This window comes from Bos taurus, chromosome 13 (genome assembly GCF_002263795.3).
Source record: "Bos taurus isolate L1 Dominette 01449 registration number 42190680 breed Hereford chromosome 13, ARS-UCD2.0, whole genome shotgun sequence".
In the NCBI taxonomy this organism is placed as follows: domain Eukaryota; kingdom Metazoa; phylum Chordata; class Mammalia; order Artiodactyla; family Bovidae; genus Bos; species Bos taurus.
Window position 1 is genome coordinate 22,936,396 of NC_037340.1, and position 19,020 is coordinate 22,955,415.

Below are 19,020 nucleotides of genomic sequence, written 5' to 3' on the forward strand. Positions count from 1 at the left end.
TAAACTGGGTTTCTAGTAACATCTGGTCTTTCTGTTTGTCTCTGGATTTTTCTCGTTCTAAGTTACTTTATGAGTAGCTGATTCCCAAGCTTATTAACTTCTGAAGAGGTTAAAAAAAAAGTTTTCCTATCTTTCCGTTTCTGACACATTTTATATATTCTATGCATGGTAAGTGTCTAGTGTGATCTTCAGATTAAAGTGATGACTTAGCTTTTGCTGCGGAGAAGGCAATGGCACCCCACTAGTACTCTTGCCTGGAAAAATCCCATGGATGGAGGAGCCTGGTGGGCTGCAGTCCACGGGGTCGCTATGAGTCAGACACGACTAAGCAACTTCACTTTCACTTTTCACTTTCATGCATTGGAGAGGGAAATGGCAACCCACTCCAGTGTTCTTGCCTTGAGAATCCCAGGGATGGGGGAGCCTGGTGGACTGCCATCTATGGGGTCGCATAGAGTCAGACACGACTGAAGCGACTTAGCAGCAGCAGCAGCTTTTGCTGAGGGGTAATTGATTGTGAAACAGGACTGTATAATCCAAACTACTGACTTTGTATACATAGCTTTAATGAGAAGAAAAATGAAACCCAGAAATTGACCAATTGAACTTAGACATTATATGAAATATACCCTTTGAGACAATGGAAAGCAAGGACAGGATTCTATGTCACGGGGACTATTCCTGTGACTTGTAAAGTCCAGTTTTTATGTTTAGGAAGTTGGCTAGAGGCCAAATATTAATGTCAGGGTCTGAGTCTTTCCAGAAGCATGGTTTATTCTCTGTAATATTTTGCTTGTTGTCATTGCTTTGTCGTTTTGGTCTCTTTTTGTGCAGTTAAACATGTCAAAATGTTCTACATCTTTTGTTCTACTGTTATTCAGCTTATTTATATTAAAAACACCTCAATTCTTTGAAATTATTTTCCAGAATTTTGTTCTGCAATAACTACACAATTATTTCGTTTTACAAAAGTTTTGATTTCACTTCATGAAAAAAGAAAAATCTACTTTGAAATGTGTGGTTCTGTTAAATCTGAAAAGTATTTCAGACTAGTGATAGCCTTCTGTGAGTTAGCAATGTTTTGTGTACAAGAGATTTGCTTCCAAAATGCCACATTTTTGAGGTTATAATATTCTTGGAAAGTGGGAGAAAGTATTCACATCAAAGAAGGCATTTTTATTACATTGGATTACGCAAGACTTTGGCCAGCCTCCTTAGCTTCATCTGTTTAAGGGTTCATTTTCGCTTGTTTGGCACAAGTCCCAGTAGAGGCCTTCAGAATTGTGGTTAGCAACATGAATGAATTACAAACTGTGGACCAGCTCTTCAGTTCGCAGAGCTGGCTTACTGCCAAAAAGACAGTGCCTTATATGGGGTCAGGGCAAAGCTGTGATTCGTTGAGCCCTGCATTGTATAGAAAACATACTTGTGATGCCTGTTTGCTTTCTTTTAAAATAAAAACAAAACAAAACAGAAAAAGCAGCAGGCTTCCAAGTCTATCAAAATAGGAAGTAACAAAATAGTGTGCGGGTTTTACTAATGACAGAGTTAAGCAATGGAGATATGGCTCTGTGTAGTTAAAATACTAAAGGTAGAAGCTCAACCTTTTGACCTCCTTAGGCAGCCTGTGAGGTAAGAGACTGAAGCATTTGTTAGACATCTGTTGTCTCCCTGCCCTTATTTTCTAAACGCTTTAATAAGATTAAATAACTTGTCATATGTTCACATGGTTACCAGGCCACTGGTTTTGGTATCAAATAGATACTTTGAAATTAAATCATAAATAGTTAACTTTGTGCCAGTCTCAGTGCTCCCTCTCTCTTTTGAGTTAATGTAACTTTTCAGAAACTGGAATGTTGAAATGGTAAAACAAGAATGAAATTTGCACTTTAGAAAGTCAGGAAGTTCTACTTACATTCTTACGTTGGAGAAAATAGTTGTTGCTAGGTCTATTAGGAAGAAAAGTATTCAGATATTTTATACAGTAATTAATTTGTCTTTGTAATTCTTTTCATTTAGGCAAATACCCTATCTGGATCGTCTCTTAATCAGGCATCATCTCATATGTATGGCAATAGATTAAATTCAACTTCATCAATGGCAGCTCTTATAGCTCAGTCTGAAAACAATCAAACAGGTAAGGTCTCAAGAATTTTTAATCTCTAAAATTCTGTTCCCCTCCACCAAACTGATTTTCATCCCCCATCAGGCTAATTTCATTTGAAAAATCTAAAGATGTGGTTAATAAATAAAATCTAAAGGGGAGGATTGTGTGTGTGTGTACCCTTCCCCTTTTAAATGAAAAGAATTACATTTGGAAGTAAATAGTATGCTGTGCTGCAAAATCTGTGCCTTTTTTTTTTTTTTTTAACTGTCTGAAATGTAAATGTTTAAGCAGAGCCATCAGCAGGCAGGAATGCTAGTGTCTCCTGTGACTTTTGTGATTGATGTGTTCAGTGCTCAGTTCTGTGCAATGAAAGTAGTATAACACTGGGCTTTCTGTGAATAGCCTCAATCTTTATTTGCATAATTCATGAAATTGCATTACACAAACTTGGTTAAAAAAAATCCTGTTAGAGAATCTCTACAGTGTTTAGTAATCCTGTGAATTTTTACCAGTTGACATTTTGTAGCATTTGCCTCTTGTACTGTTTTAATGAGCCACTGGATTTGTTTTGTTTCTTTCCACCCTTAAGGATTTGTTGACATGTCCAAGTAGTCATGCCTGTTTGGGGGAAGGGAATGGGTTTAGCAGTTCACCAAGAATGGATCAGTCATGTCTTTACCCTTCAAGGGTCAAAGGTTACCTGACTCAGAATAAGGGGAGGATGACCTTGGAAGAGGCCAGATAGGGTGATTTTATAAGGAACTCACTGTAGGGGAAATACAAATTATTTTTCAAGCCGAGACATTGGATGTCACCTCAGGAATATCTTTAAAAATTAATTTCTTTTTGCATACAGAATTCTGTATTCCTACTTGTCTTTGTCCATTTGGTTATTTAGTGTTATGTGTAATGATCCATGTAACATATATATATAACTTTAGTTTTGGTGCATGGCTCTATGTAATACATACGTTTTTTATGACTTGTCTTGGAATGTGAAGTGTTAAAATATACAAAGCATAAGGATTTGCTGTGATAAGCATACAGATTAGCTGTCCACAGCTGTGATTCATTACTTTAACCGTAGAAATTAAAAGTGGCTGAGGGGAGGGTACTGCAAATGGAAACCACGCTTCTGTGCTGTAAAATTGAAAGGAATGAAAGAATGAACATAATCCATGGCCTTCTCCACCCACAAAAAAAAAACGTGTAGGGACAACGCCTTACATGCCACAGTTCAGCAATTCTCAACTAGCAACATACTAGATCTTCTACTTTTGTAGTAACTGCAAAGATAGTGGTAAAGGTTTTATGTATGTTTTAGGAAAAATCAGGGCCAGGGCTTAAAACCTCTCATCTAGTGAGAGTCACTTTATCAGCTGTGAAATATTTACACTGCAGATCAAGATCTTGGAGACAATAGCCGTAGCCTTGCTGGCAGAGGAAGCTCACCCAGAGGAAGTCTCTCACCAAGGTAAGCATTATTTGCACTGCAAAGTATCAGCAAAGGAAACATTTTGAGATTTGGAAACTTCTTTATCTCATATCAGCAGAGCTTACATTTGTGAGGCTATAAAATCATTCTGTAGATAAGAGGCATGTCTGGACAGTTAAGAAGAGTGATTCTAAATTAATTTGAATATTAAACATGTGGTTAGATTTCTAAGCTTTATAAAAGACATACCCTTTTCTTGGATCTCTAATCAGTTTGAGCTCTCTTGTATATTTAGCTGCAGGTACTATTAATGTGTTTAACTTGGATAATTCTTTTTGGGTTATAAAATAGTCTTAAGATGTCTTAAAGCTGCAGACTCCAGGCTTTCAACTTTGGCTTCCAGTTTTAGCGCTGTTGTGGGCTATGTACTTAACCCTTTAGTCTCCAGTTCCTAATTCAGTAAATGAAGTTCTTATGACTTGTCTCTAAAATCCCTCTAAAATTGTTCAAAATTGTTTGAAACAAAGTACAGCAAATATATTATACTTATTCTGTGAAATTACCTTGGATATTATATAAGAGAGTTCAGATATCATTTATAATATTAATATATATGTTAGATTATTATTGCTAACAGGACATGTTTTTATTATTTAATAGGCTGTATTTTTATTAATTTTATTCCACTCTCAGCTTCTATACTGTTTTCTAGTTGTGTTCTCTCTGTTCTCTAATTTTGTAAACTCCACCTGAAGTGTGGTATTAGATTGGGTGAAAATGGAGCAGGTGGAAGAAGAAACCCACTTAAAGAATATCTTTTCAACTATGGAAGTTTACAAATTCTATTTAAAAATTTTATGTAGTGACTACCATGAATATATATAAGCAGTGTTGCTTATATTATTTGGGGGAATGTCTGCTAAGGAGCATTTTTAATCTTAGAGAGATTCATCCAATAACCTCTAATGTAGCTATTTTCTAGAGGTGCATCAGTAGTTCCTTTTTTCCTGTATGATCCTTGGTTGAAATAAAGGTTGTATTGTTTTTCCCAGTTGAACTCTTCAGAAATTAAATATTATTCTTTTGAAACTAGGAATCTGAAGTACACAGTTAAAACATCATCAGACCAATCTGTAATTTATGCTGTGCTACTTCTGTACTGTGTTTTGTTCTTTTTTTCCCCAAAGGAGAAAGTTAATGGATTTTTTTGCTTGTATGTTTAGTGGAAGAAGCATGTCTGTGTTCTCCTTTTAAATTTAAAATATCATACAGGCAACCTTAGAAATTAGTTAAGATTCCTTAGTGCTATCTTGCATTGTGTATAGTTTTTTGTGTTTCGTTAGCTAAATAGGATTTAACACCAAAAAAGGGCACTATATTACTTTTAGCACATATTTCTGAGTGTATATTATTCTTTAAAAATCAGCCTGGAATAAAATAGCCTAAAGTATCCTGGCAATAATGTACTATTTGGGAAGGGACAGGCAGCTGTATGTATAGCACTCAATGGTTACATGTGGAAGGAATAAAAGGACTCATTTGTTTAACCTCTTATTTGAAGGGATTTTTGTGGAGACGCGTGTTAGGGCTGCAGCAGAATACTAGCAGGCTGTGAGAGGCCCTGAGCTGTTGCCCAGTTCTGTCACTCACTAGCAGTGTGTCTTTGGACAAGTCACTAAAGCCCCATCTTGTTTCCTCAAATAGAAATAGAGCCAGTAAGGCAGGTTTTGACTTCTCACTAGGTTGGTGTGAAGATAATTATATGGAAATACTTTGGAAAATCTATAGCCCTAATTCATTATCTAATTATAGAATAGGCCGGAGACCAGAAATGGGCACATTTACGTATTTAAAACAAAAACTGAATGAGAGAACATTACATGTTCATGTTAATATAAGTGACTTTTGTTTTGGAATATTTAAGTTCTTATCATTTGAAGTATAGATCTGAGAGATATTAGCAAAAATTCATTTTAACTGTACAGTGTGAATCTTTCTAATCCTGTCTTTCTCCCTTTTGTTTTATAAAGTTGCATCAAGTTCTTTTATTGCCAATTTCAGAAATTATTAGTAGTGTATTTATATTTTCTAGTGTTTTTTACTTATCCTGTATGCCAGCTATTCCCCCTTGGTTTTTACCATTTGGGGAGGAAGGATGGTAATTACTAATTTTAGGGTAGATTATGGTTTTATCATTTTAGCCTAGATAACCTGGTGTTAGAAAACTTTTACAGGAGAAGAGTCAGCATAAGGTGAGAAATGTGAATATACTTCCCTTAGAGGGTCCTCCTCCTGTTTAACCTGAGGATTAATGTTTCCAACAGGTCCCCTGTAAGCAACTTACAGATCCGCTATGACCAACCAGGCAACAGCAGTTTGGAAAACCTGCCCCCAGTAGCAGCCAGCATAGAGCAGCTTCTGGAGAGGCAGTGGAGTGAAGGACAGCAGTTTTTATTAGAACAGGGCACTCCTAGTGACAGTAAGTATTCTCTTCTTGTCCTTAAAGGAAGAGCAGTAGATGGATGGATGGATAGATGAACATTCAGGTGGACAGATGTAGAAGTCACACTTTGTCAAGAATAGCATTGAAATTATGATGTATAATATGGTGAGAAAGTGTAATGTAGTGGCTTAATAGAACAGAGGCTACAGTTTACCCCTTGGACTCGAATTCTGTTTTTACCTGTTATTAAAACAGTGTGATCTTGGGCAAGTGTGTTAATGTCAATATGCTGTAGTTTTCCATTTATAGGATGAGAATCATAATGTACCTATATCACAGTATTGTTTTGAGGGTTAGATGACTTAAAAGATAAAATGAACATTGCTGGCTTGTAGAATTCACTGGTTCTTATTACTTTTTATAATTATTAATATTAAAATATTAGTACTTTGTTTCTACATTCTACTTTGTTCTAATCAGTTAAATTTCACTAAAAATATGAGCTGTAGCTTCTTTTAGCTGAATTGTTTGAATAAAACTTGCTCACCACTGCAGAATTTATTTTTTTAAAATGTGTATAGTCAAGGCCAACTCTCTTGATTTTATAATTTGGATGAGAAAGAATAAGTACTAAGTTACATATACATTATACATATACTATATATTATATCATTTACTTGCTAAATTATGTAGTGTCTATTATATATACGTATTTAGTATCTTTACAATTTTAAGTGTCTATCTTACTTAAATATAGTGTTTTATTTTTTTTTTTTCTAATAATTTGAGGGGGTATAAGCTTTTACTTCTTTATTTTTTAAAACAAAACAAAATATTTTGCTTATCATTAGACAGGTGCTGTAAATGTGGTATTTTTATGAATGGCGCTCTTGACAAGAAATGCTAATTGTGAGGAAATTCATGCCAGGATAATCCTTTAAACATGATAGCTGGAGGACAGGTTTAGCTTAGTCTTATTGCATCTCATTTGGGTACACTAAGGGATCTGTGTGGGATCTTGAAGAGGAGGGATAAAAGTTAAATCCTTGGGAAATGACCGTATGTGTCTGTACCAGTAGAATTGTGTCTTTTGAAGGCCCTGAGGGCATGTTAAACAAATACAACTTTTTAATACATAGAACTTTAAAGTGTCCATCATCATGGCATCTCTGCTGTCCGTTGAGAGGTCCGAGCTGTGGCAGGGATGGAAAAAGTATTTGAGGTGGTGAAACAGGACAGCCTGTGTGCAGAGGACATGCCTTTCCTGGGAGCCAGGAGTAGGGCTTTGGTGCGCGTACACTGCTCCCTGCTGGGCGTGTGTGGATCCGCAGGCTGAGCCGCTGGGCTTCCTCATCCAGTGTCCTCCGGTGAATTGCTTAGTTTAACCAAACAACAAAAAATGCTTGTGCTCTTTATTTGTGTCGAAGGACATTGTTGTGTGTGATTCTTTGACCTTTAAAAAATGATTTTAATGAAAAATCATGGCGGGCACTTTGAATTTTTAATTAGGCTTTTATTTTGATGAAAATCAAATGTTCCTGTGATTTTTATTTGAGAATGGAAGTTACCTGAACTAGGTTTGGGTTTTTTGTTAGTGGCAACAAAGTTTCTACGCAGTACATCTTGGAACAATATCCCTTTATGCTTACATAGGTAGAAATATATTATTATATATTTGTATCTGCATAAATTTAGAAATAGAACCTTGTCACTTAGAAATGCTTTACAGAATTTCTACTTTTCTGTTTTATTTCTAAAGTTACTGACACAAGTCCATAAAGTACCTGGTCCTGTGTGTGAAATTGTCTTTATTCAAATCTCTGCTAGTTTTAGGGATGCTGAAGTCATTACATCAACTTCAAGTAGAAAATCGAAGATTAGAGGAACAGATTAAAAACTTGACTGCCAAAAAGGAACGCCTTCAATTATTGAATGCACAGCTCTCAGTGCCTTTTCCAACAATAACAGCAAACCCCAGCCCATCTCATCAAATGCATGCATTTCCAGCACAGAATGGTAAGTGTAAATTTATTGTGGATCTAAGGAAAGTAGGATGAACTTTTCATTACTTTTTTCATAATAAGTGAATAATAAGTGGTCACCAGTTATATGAAGATGTAGAAAAGGAATAACAGGTTATTTTAGAGGAGCATAAAGAATCCTGTTCAATGTTCAACTTGAATTTGCTCTAACATCTTTAGTACAGAATTTAATGATAAAATTTAAGTATATGATGATATCTATTGATTTAAAGCCATGGTATTCAATAGAGATACAGATTTTTTTCATTCAGATTGGTCTTAAGAATAGCAAGGCTTAAAATTTAAGTGTTTCTAATGTGGGCTTCAGACTAAGCTTTTAGACAAACCTTTAATCTTACATGTAATGTAATTCAACAGGTAAATAAGCTTCTTTTTGTCTTTTTTCTTTTCTAGCTCCTACTACTGATTCCTTGAACAGCAGTAAGAGCCCTCATCTAGGAAACAGCTTTTTACCTGATAATTCTCTTCCTGTATTAAATCAGGTAATTTCGGTATGGTTAATTTCATTTGTGTGTTTTACTTACAAACAACGGTATATTACGTTAAATGGTTTAAAATAATTTTAAACTGTTTTTTTGCTGTGTTGTTTACAACTTGGTTCCTATTCTTCCTTATGTTAGGACTTAACCTCCAGCGGACAAAGCACCAGCAGCTCATCGGCTCTTTCTACTCCACCTCCTGCCGGGCAGAGTCCAGCTCAGCAGGGCTCAGGCGTTAGCGGAGTTCAGCAGGTCAATGGTGTGACAGTGGGGGCACTGGCTAGTGGAATGCCGACTGTAACATCCACCATTCCTGCCGTGCCTGGAGTGGGTGGAATAATTGGAGCTTTGCCAGGTAACCAACTGGCAATTAATGGCATTGTAGGAGCTTTAAATGGGGTTATTCAGACCCCTGTCACAATATCCCAGAACCCTACCCCCCTCACCCACACAACTGTACCACCTAATGCAACACATCCAATGCCAGCTACACTGACTAACAGGTAAGAAACTTACTTAAGTATCTTTGGCAGTTTTTAGAGCAACATGGTACCAAGCTATCCATGCTTTAGTTAGGGATGTTTTAATGTGTCCCTTGTAGATGTGCTCTAAGAAAGTAAAATCCACAAGCTAAATATATTATACCAGGAGCCATTTATTTTTGACACTTTAGTAATTCAGATTAAATACAAAGTTAAATCACTTTGAGAAGCAAAGCATAAGCATTAAATATATTCTGTACTGAAAATTTCAGTCTTGATCTGTAATGTCTGTTTTAAATGCTATTTTTCTTAACCTCATGTATTGAAAATTCTGGAGCAAAGTAATATTGTAATGAAGATCACATATGAATGTTGGTTTCTTAAAATTCAGCTATGTAATTTTGTTAGCTTTGTAATCAAAGATTTTGATATAAGATGAAGGTCAAATATTTATCTTGAATTTCCAGGGAGTGAGACTTGCTGTTTCATTGTGCTGGAATTTCATTTGAATGGCAAAGCCATGTTGTTATTGCACATACTTTTGAGGAATAAATCATTTTAAATGGATTTGTAGTGGATAGTAGTAAACTGTTTCTTCTGGCTGTCTTTTCGTTGGTGCTTAATTTTACTGACAGTTGGGACCATAAAAAAAGTTTAAGTAAAATCAGTTAGTAGTATGTTTGGATTCTTTCTTTGTTTTACTATGTGGGTTAAATTATCCCTGAATGATTGAAAATAAAGTATTACATGTGCATATAAATTTTTATTCCATTGAACAATTTAGTACCTGCTTGGTTTACAATAAAAAGGGAACCAAAACATTTATTGACAATGTGAATTCTTGGTTACCTGTATATGTGCAGAGAGAGAGAAGAAATTTTTACATCGTTGTTTTTCAAAAAGTGTTATGGTTAAAAACTTGACTTGTTAACTTATTAAACATCAAATTGAGAAGTTCTTTCATTTTACATTTAAAAAAAAGAGGTTTACAGTAGAAAGTAAGAATTTTCATCATTTTTCAGTGCCTCAGGACTAGGATTACTTTCTGACCAGCAAAGACAAATATTTCTTCATCAACAGCAATTCCAGCAGTTGTTAAATTCGCAACAGCTCACACCAGTAAGTTCTTCCTTTTGATAATATTTGATCTTTATTAGGAGCAAGTGATCAAAGTTATAATAAGTATTCAGTGTGTAGGTATAGATTACCCACTTTGTGAAGTGACATGGTCTAGTCTATGATACCTGCAGTGATGTTAATTGTATGGATTCATCGACAGGTATTAGAACATTATTGTGCTGCTCTGGTAGACTCTGGTGAACAAGACTTGTCTTTTCATGTAGCTTTATTCTGATAGGGGAGATGGACATTAGATACATATTTTTTGGTAGTGATGAGTACTGGAATGAAAAATGAAGCAGGATAAGGGAATAGAGGACAGTCGGGGGAGAGCCGTGGTAGATAGGATGGTCCAGCCACTGAGCAGATGACTTTTGAGCAAAGATCTGAATAAAAGGTGAAGGAGCATGACTTTCTGACACAGAGGTAGAAGAGAATGTGCATTCAGGGTCGAGGGACTAGGGCACCTGTGCTGCATGACTGGGCTAGTGTGGAGGAGAGCAGGCAGGTGTGGGCTGCAAGGTCATGGGCTGCTTTGTTTGGCTGTCCATGGTATGGGGTTTAGATTTATCCTAAGTGTGATGGAAAGCCATTGGTGATTTAAAAAAACAAAAAACCTTTTTTTTGTGGAAATAAACATTCAGGTGTACCAGTGGTAGAAAGTATGGTATACCAATTGCCTAGCTTTTATAATTATCCCCATTTAAAAGTCTTTTTTCATATATCCTCATTTTTCCTTTCAGGATTTTAAAGAATTAAGTGTAGGGTTTTGAACACAATAGTGACATGACAATAATTTACATTTTAAAACATTAGTTTAGCTGCTGAATGGAGAATAGTGTGTGTGTGTTGGGGGGAGCAGGGCTCTGGGGGTGGTCCAGGTGCTGGTGATTTATGAGAGCAAGATAAACATGGTGAAACTGTCTAGAATTGTGTATTTTGAAGATAGAGTCAATAAGACTGGTTTGTTGGACATTAACTTGGATGGTGACTCTTACTGAGATTTGGAAGATTAGGAGGAACACCATGTTTTGGCAAGAGAACAGAAGTTCTGTTATGGACCTGCTGATGTGAGATGTCTGTTTAGATGTTCAGGTGACACAGATTAAGCAGTTAGATGAGTCTGGAGTCCAAGGAAAGTATGAGGTTGGAAATAGGAGCTTGGAGTCATTGCTGCATATGTGATGTTGAGATTCACATGACTTGCTGAGGGCAGTAGGGAAGGAAGACTGATGTCTGAGGACTGGGCTCTGGGCATCCTGAAAGAGAAGAGTAATCCAGTCAAGGGTCTTGAGGAGAGAATGAGGGGAGAGTTAGAACAGAGTGATGGCCTAGAGTCCATGCAAAGAAACTTTTCAAGATAGGGAGGACTCAGCTGAGTAAAATACTCTGGTGAGACAAGTAAGAACTGCCCGTTGAAACTAGGTGTCTAGAACTCTTTGAGAATGTGATTTTGGTGAGAAGTGAAAAGCTTCATTGAGTGATTCAAAAGAAAACAGGAAACACAAATGGGGTACAGGCCACTTGAGATATTTTACTGTGAAGAGCAGAGAAGTGAAAGAGCAGTTAGCATTAGGAAGATGTCTAAGGGCATCTTTCTATTCATTTTGAAAATGACAACATGTGTATGTTTTTTTTAATTAATTAATCTTTGGCAGCACTGGGTCTTCGTTGGCCTGTGTGGACTCTAGTTGCCTCGAACAAGGGATCCTCTAGTTGTGGTATGGAAGCTTCTCAGTGCGGTGGCCTCTCTTGTTGTAGAGCACAGGCTCTAGGTGCAGAGGCTTCAGTACTTGTGGTGCATGGGCTTAGTTGCCCCGTGGCATGTGATATCTTCCTGGACCAGAGCTGGAACTCATGTCTCCTACGCTGGCAGGCCAATTCTTATCACTGGACGGCCAGTGAAGCCCTCTATGTATGTTGATGGGTAATATTCTGGTGCAGAGAGAGGAGGGGTAAGGCCAGGGCAGCAGAGCACTTCAGGAGGGAGCAGCTTCACCTGGTAAGAGGGAGGTGCAGCAGCTGTAAGTGGGTTTTATGATAGGAAGTTGATGAAGCCCACTTCTGATGTTTTTAGTTTTCAAATGGGGATTATAAGTAAAGTCATCAGCTGATGGAGATAGGGAAATTGTGGTCAGAGGAGAGAAAAGGTGTGGAGCAGATATCTTGGAGGAGGGGTGAGAGAACTAAGGTGCCTTATGTACCGGCTGTGTCTTGCACACCTCACTGAGCTAGACTAGGAGCACACTCCTTTAATTAACTCAAGATTTCAGCCTTTGTAATTTCTTTCTAAAATACACCCACCAACTTTCTTCCGTTAGTCAAAAATATATTGAAAATGTCTATTTTACAATTCTGGATCATTGTCACTGTTCTTAAAGTGGTATGAGGATAGATTACATATAAATTCTTAAATGCTTACACTAAAATGTGGTCTTGTTTCCTTATCTCTTGCCACATCTTATTGTGAAGTACTGAAATTTCAATTTATTTGGGGTTCTTCCTGTTAATTAAGATTTTACTCTAATAGTCACATGTAAGTGTCTTGTTTCTGGAATGTGGTTGATTAAGAAATTTTTAGCACAAATCGTTGCCCAGAGTCCATGAAGACTGAGTGGATTAGACTTGATATTTTCTTTTGCCAGCCAAGGCTGTGGGATGAGGTTTGTTCATTGATAAGCATTGAACTTCTTGTAGGCAGAAGTGGTCCTCTGTGGCACCTCCCTTCTCCCACTTTAAGAACAAACTCTTGCTGGACCCTCCTCCATGTACTGCCCACGCTCAGCCCGGTCCATTCCCACCTGGCATCTCCCCTGGTAATGGCGTCTGTCCCCGAAAACTCTCTCTTCCCCTTGCTTCCAGGATCTTGGTTTTCTTCCTACCTAATTGGTTCTTCCTTTTTACGTTCCTTTCCTGGGTGCTCCTCTTTCTCTTAGTCCCTCTCACTTCAGAGGGTCCTAGAATTCGGGATCTCCTCCAGCCAAGTGGCTCTAAAGACTGTCTGTGCCAACACCAACTTCTCCAGACCAGGCCTGTCTTTGGAATTGGAAGCTCTCATATCCACTGCTTCCTTGGTGCTGCCTCTTGGCTCTCTTAACAGATGGTGCAGGCATACCGTGGCCACACTGAACTGCTGGCCTGCCACACGGTGCCCCCACCGCAGCTGATGCACCTCCATCCTTCCAGCTGCTTCAGCCAAAAATCCCTGCCGTTTTTACTTCACCCCTCTCTTTTGACACCTCACGTTGAATCCATCAAGAAATGCCCGGTCAGGTTGTGACACTCCTCTGCTTCTTCTGCCTTCCGACAGTACTCTGAGAAGAGCCAGTGTTCTCGGCCACACTGCAGGCCCTCGTCCTTCTCCAGCCTCTGTCTTGCTCACTCCACTCCCAGCTCCAGTCTCCTCACTTGTCCTGGGTCATGCTGGCTACACCCACAGGGCCCCTCAGCACTGGCTAGCATTCTCTGTGCCTAGAAACGTTTACCCTCCTCCTTCTCCAGCCTCTGTCTTGCTCACTCCACTCCCAACTCCAGTCTCCTCACTTGTCCTGGGTCATGCTGGCTACACCCACAGGGCCCCTCAGCACTGGCTAGCATTCTCTGTGCCTAGAACCATTTGCCCTCCTCCTCACCCTACCCAGTCCACATAGAGAATTCCCTCATCTCCTTGCATCTGTTACCAAGTGAGGGCCCCCTGAAACCGCCCCCCCCCGCATAGTCTCTCTCACACTACTGTTTAGCTTGACCCTTGGCAGGAATCACATCCTAACACTTCTTCTCCCCAGAACAGTGCCTGACAAATCACAGTAAGCATTCAGGAATGCTGGAAGGCATGGTATGATAACCACATCAGGAGAGCACTCTTTCTGTCAGCATGAATGAGAACTTTAAAAGTTAAGAAGTTGGTGCAACAGTAATTGCGGTTTTGTTGAACTTTACTGTTTGATATTGGAATACATTCTTAAGTGTGGTTATGTTATATATACATCATTTTAATGAGTATTTCTCGCTTTATGGTTTTTTTTTTTTTGCTAATGACTTATTACTTGCTATTTATTTTATATTTATTTTAGACTATGGAAATGATGTTAGACAAAAAGCAAATTCAAGCAGTTTTCTTATTCGAGTTCAGAATGGGTCGTAAAGCAGTGGAAACAACTCGCAATGTCAACAACACATTTGGCCCAGGAACTGCTAACAAATGTACAGTGCAGTGGTGGTTCAAAAAGTTTTTCAAAGGAGATGAGAGCCTTGAAGATGAGGAACATAGCAGTCAGCCATCAGAAGTTGACAACAACCAATTGAGAGCCAACATCGAGGCTGATCCTCTTAAAACTAAACGAGAATTTGCTGAAGAACTCGGTGTCAACCATTCTATGGTTGTTCAGCATTTGAAGCAAATTGGAAAGGTGAAAAAACTCCATAAGTGGGTGCCTCATGAGCTGACTGAAAATCTAAAAAATCGTCGTTTTGAAGTGTCATCTTCTCTTATTCTACGCAGCAACAACAAACCATTTCTTGATCTGATTTTGATGTGCAATGAAAAGTGGATTGTATACGACAATCAGCAATGACCAGCTCAGAGGTTAGACAAAGAAGAAGCTCCAAAGCACTTCCCAAAGCCAAACTTGCACCAAAAAAAGGTCATGGTCACTGTTTGGTGGTCTGCTGCTGGTCTGATCCATTACAGCTTTCTGAATCCCAGTGAAATCATTACATCTGAGAAGTATGCTCAGCAAATCGATGAGATGCACCGAAAACTGTAACACCTGCAGCCGGCAGTGGTCAACAGAAGGGGCCCAGTTCTTCACAACAACGCCCGACTGCACATTCACACAACCAGTGCTTCAGAAGTTGAACAAATTGGGCTACGAAGTTTTGCCTCATCCACTGTATTCACCTGACCTTCTTTAAGCATCTTGACGACTTCTTGCAAGGAAAATGCTTCCACGACCAGCAGGAGGCAGAGAATGCTTTCCAAGAGTTCATCGAATCCCAAAGCGTGGATTTTTATGCTACAGGAATAAGCACGTTTATTTCTCGTTGACAAAAACGTGTTAATTGTAATGGTTCCTATTTTGATTAATAAAGATGTATTTGAGCCTAGTTATAATTATTTAAAATACGTGATCTGAAACTGCAATTACGTTTGCACCCACCTTTTAAAATAACTTTTAAAGTTCTCAGAATAAGAGCATAATAACTCTTTAAGTTCCCAGAATTACAGGAGGGATTTCTAAAACCAAACACAGATCACCGTGGCTTCTCTAAGTTGCCATTTTCCTTGATTCTCATGTACAACCTCATTTGAATAGGGGTTCTTTTGCTTGTTCCACTTTGAAAATAAAACCATTTGCTGATACTGACATTTACAGTAGATGGTTATTTTCTAGTGCAGTGTGTTTTTCCAGATGAGACTCTTGTTGTGTTTCTTAGTAGTATGACTTTGACATCACTTCAGTACCTAGTATCAGAGTAAAGAAGAAAAGAGACAAGGCAGGCTGTCCTGCTGGCTTGTCTGGGCTGGGAACTCACCCCTCCCACGTGTTCTTGCTTAAGGAGCAGCACCAGGCACTTCTATACCAGCTGGTGCAACAGCACCACCAGCAGCAGCAGCAGCACCACCAGCCTGATCTCCAGCAGCTGCAGATCCCGGGACCCACGCAGATACCCATCAACAACCTGCTTGCAGGCACGCAGGCGCCTCCACTTCACCCAGCCACCACCAACCCGTTCCTCACCATCCATGGTGATAATGCAAGTCAGAAGGTAACAGTAAGTATCTGTGTTTTGTTACAGCTAGTGAAATCACAGAGCCAATTTTAGTGATTAGAGATGACTGTCCGGCCCTCCCCTTCTTCCCTTCCTCCCTCTTTCCTTCTCTCTCTTTTAAAATATATTATCCCCCAGATAATTTCTTCTTAAAACCAGTTGTTTCAGCAGCTGGATATTGTAAACACAAAGGACCTAAGCCAATTTATATATCCCCTAAGTATATCAGTTTGAATTTGCACATAAGGTTGGAAGGCTGTTTTATAATTCAGCAGTTTTTCAAAATGAAAATGTTTTGGTATAGTAAGTGATATGGGACAGTCCAATCAAAAGATAAGTAGTTGGTATTTTGAGAATCTTTGTTTAAGTGATTTGTTTAACTATAGAAATAGTCTAGATAATTTAGGATTATTTTTATTGTTTTGCTCAGATGTGCTAAAACTGAATTATACTTACAGTAAAATTAATATATAAACTTTAGGGCAATCTAGTTATTCTACTGAATAGAAAGTAAATCATAATCACAATTGTAATGAAATTTAAATTTTTAATCTTATGTAAATGATAGCAGAACAATGGGTGCAGGAACAGTATCCTTATGTGTACAGTGCACACATTTTAAGGCTGTTTCTTTCTATTAATTCTCCCCTTCAATCAGGTCTACTTTACTGGAGTATAAATGTTTCCCCTAAATTCCAGTTGAGGGCAGAACCCTGTTAGAGGAAGGATATTGGGATATAGAATGGAGACTGGACACCAGGAAAAGGAAGAAGGGAAAGAATGAGGTGGGAGACTTGGCAAAAACGGTGTTCAAAGTCACAATGTTTGCTCTTTCCCATTACTTTGAAACCTTGCTCTTTACTGTGCTTTTAGTTTTCAGAAGCTTTAGTTTGTATTTAGTAACAAGAATTAGTTCAAAATAAAGTATACTGGTTTTCATTACCTCTTCAATGCTTTTTGTTTACCCTACTGTTCCTCTGACTTCTTGATTGTGAATACTGTCATTATCATTATCACAAACCTAGTTTTGCAGACATGGAAATTTCATTGATTCTGTACTGATTTAGATTTTTTTTTTTAACCATTTTTTGCTCTAAAGTTTTTTCTTGTGTTAAAATCAAAAAGGTTATACAATATGAAATGTATTTTACAAGGCTGGGAAGTAATATGAGTATCCTGCTGTGTGACAGGTGTCTTTATTAGAGACAGTAGTATATATGGTTCCAGTCTTTAAACTATTAAAAAACCTGTTTTTTAAAATAGGGAGATTCAAAGAGGTTAAAGTTCAAAGGACAGATAGCATGTATGTGGGATCAGAACCCATGACTTCCTTACTTGTTCATTTTCCACACGACTGTGTTACTACTACCGTGGAAAAGTCCGTTTTGGAGGGATGATTTCTACGTTTCATTCCTTATTAGTCCTGCCTCAGAGGAGTACTTCTGTCTTTGTGTACTGCTGAATTTAATATAAAGCAACTAAATGTTTACCAGTATTTTCATGTCCTTACATTATGCTGAAAAGTAGCCATGCTGACTTGTAGAAAAAAGGAATAACCATATATACTACCTTTTATCTCAGTTACAATTTCAGTTAAGAGGAGATTGTTTCAAGTGTGGGCCAAAAATTTCTTTAGCTAATACACTTGATTTTGTTTGTTTTAACCTCAGAGACTTAGTGATAAAAGTGGGCCTGTTGCTCAAGAGAAAAGTTGACACTTGAGAAAAAAACATCTAGAAATGGCCTATCCTGCTGTCCTGGCACTTCATCTGGCTGCTGTTGCAGTCCTTTTACTACACCTATGAAGAAATGCAACAAGAAACCAGCTGCACGACAAAGGATTAATTGCCACAAGAGCATTCTTGTAAGGCTTTGGTTGATGTTGCTTTGTTGCACTGAAATGAAATTCCCATATCCCCTACCCCTCTCCCAGATTTTTTTGAACTTTGAAAGAAAATTTAATGGCTAACTTTGGTCAGTGAAATAATTTACATGGCAATGAGTTTATCAACCTAAGAGAAATTTAATATAGTTGGTACACAACTAATTTTGATTATAAATTGCAGAGATGACTAGGAAAACTAAAGACTTGTTCCATTTATAAACCATTTGATTTTATTGTACCAGTTGGAACATGAAATATGATCTTTTGTTTGGGTTACAGTACATTTGCTCTGTGAGTCAAACCTTAGAACAAATTTCAAGGAACTGTTTAATTTCTTCTTCTAGAGTTTTATTGGTTAAATATTACAAATAAATAGGTCATCCACTGGGACTTGGCAATCTTTGTTATAAAAATTTCCTTTCTAATGGGATTTGGCCAATTTTGGTAATCAAGTTAGGATGGTAAATGTCTGCTTCTGCTAAAGGTAATTTTCTTTTGCTAAATGCTTTTTCTTTAGTGTTAAGACCTACTCATATTTTGAAGAAACCTCGAGTTAAGTGAGCTCTAAGGCTGCTGGGGAAACCAGCTCAATTCAAAATGAAAGAGGGGCCACTCTGGAAACTGCTGGTAGGGTTTGGCCTGAATCAAGTGCCTGTTAGTACCTGCCTTGTGCTGAAGTGGCTCTGGTCAGCTGAGTAGCAACAGCAGCCTTCCCCATGGTTCTGCCTTTATTGAGAACTTTCTATGCCACTGTAGATAGCTCAGGCGAAGCTATTACCTGGGTATTTATCCACTAATGAGTCACAAGAAAAATGTGTGGATTTGGTAAGAATTTTCTTTTTTTCTTTAGACAACTTCTCGTTGTTAACAATGATTTCAAACAGACAAAATAAGACCAAAAAAAAAAAAACAAACACCACCACAGCAGTTCCTGAAACAAGTGAAATCTATGTTACACCCCTTCCACGTTGGGTAGCCCCATTCCTGGGGTAACAGTGTAGCAGAGTATATAAATTAAACAATTGGGGATGTAATCACTGAACTGTTCTTGAATGTGTGAATTATTAGTGGAAAAAAGACCCAGATATAATTAGACCTCCACTGTGTACTTAGCTGGAAGAACATGTTAATTCTGCAATATGTCTCTTGGTTAAACATTGCACAGTTCTTACCTCATTTCTGTAAATAAGGTTTTGTGAATCTGTTTTGTATTGTGAAAAATTCATAAGATAACATTGATATTTTGATTTGTAATA

General features: G+C 37.9%; 1 protein-coding gene across 9 annotated transcripts in view; it reads left to right on the forward strand.

The window, feature by feature from the left end:
• Positions 1-18,678, forward strand: part of MLLT10 (MLLT10 histone lysine methyltransferase DOT1L cofactor) — a 207,443-nt gene extending 188,765 nt beyond the window's left edge. For 4 of the 9 annotated variants that reach the window (XM_025000949.2, XM_025000952.2, XM_025000955.2 and 1 more), the window contains 9 exons: positions 2,020-2,137; positions 3,509-3,581; positions 5,867-6,021; positions 7,813-8,001; positions 8,421-8,509; positions 8,648-9,009; positions 10,011-10,107; positions 15,667-15,882; positions 17,550-18,678. In XM_025000949.2, coding sequence (XP_024856717.1) covers positions 2,020-2,137; positions 3,509-3,581; positions 5,867-6,021; positions 7,813-8,001; positions 8,421-8,509; positions 8,648-9,009; positions 10,011-10,107; positions 15,667-15,882; positions 17,550-17,594 — 1,344 coding nt within the window. In that variant the 3' untranslated portion in view covers positions 17,595-18,678. Of the gene's footprint in view, positions 1-2,019; positions 2,138-3,508; positions 3,582-5,866; positions 6,022-7,812; positions 8,002-8,420; positions 8,510-8,647; positions 9,010-10,010; positions 10,108-14,180; positions 15,221-15,666; positions 15,883-16,537; positions 16,665-17,549 lie in introns of those variants that run through there. The other 5 variants (XM_025000951.2, XM_025000953.2, XR_003037741.2 and 2 more) reach the window with 4 other exon arrangements.
• Positions 18,679-19,020: the final 342 nt, after the last annotated feature.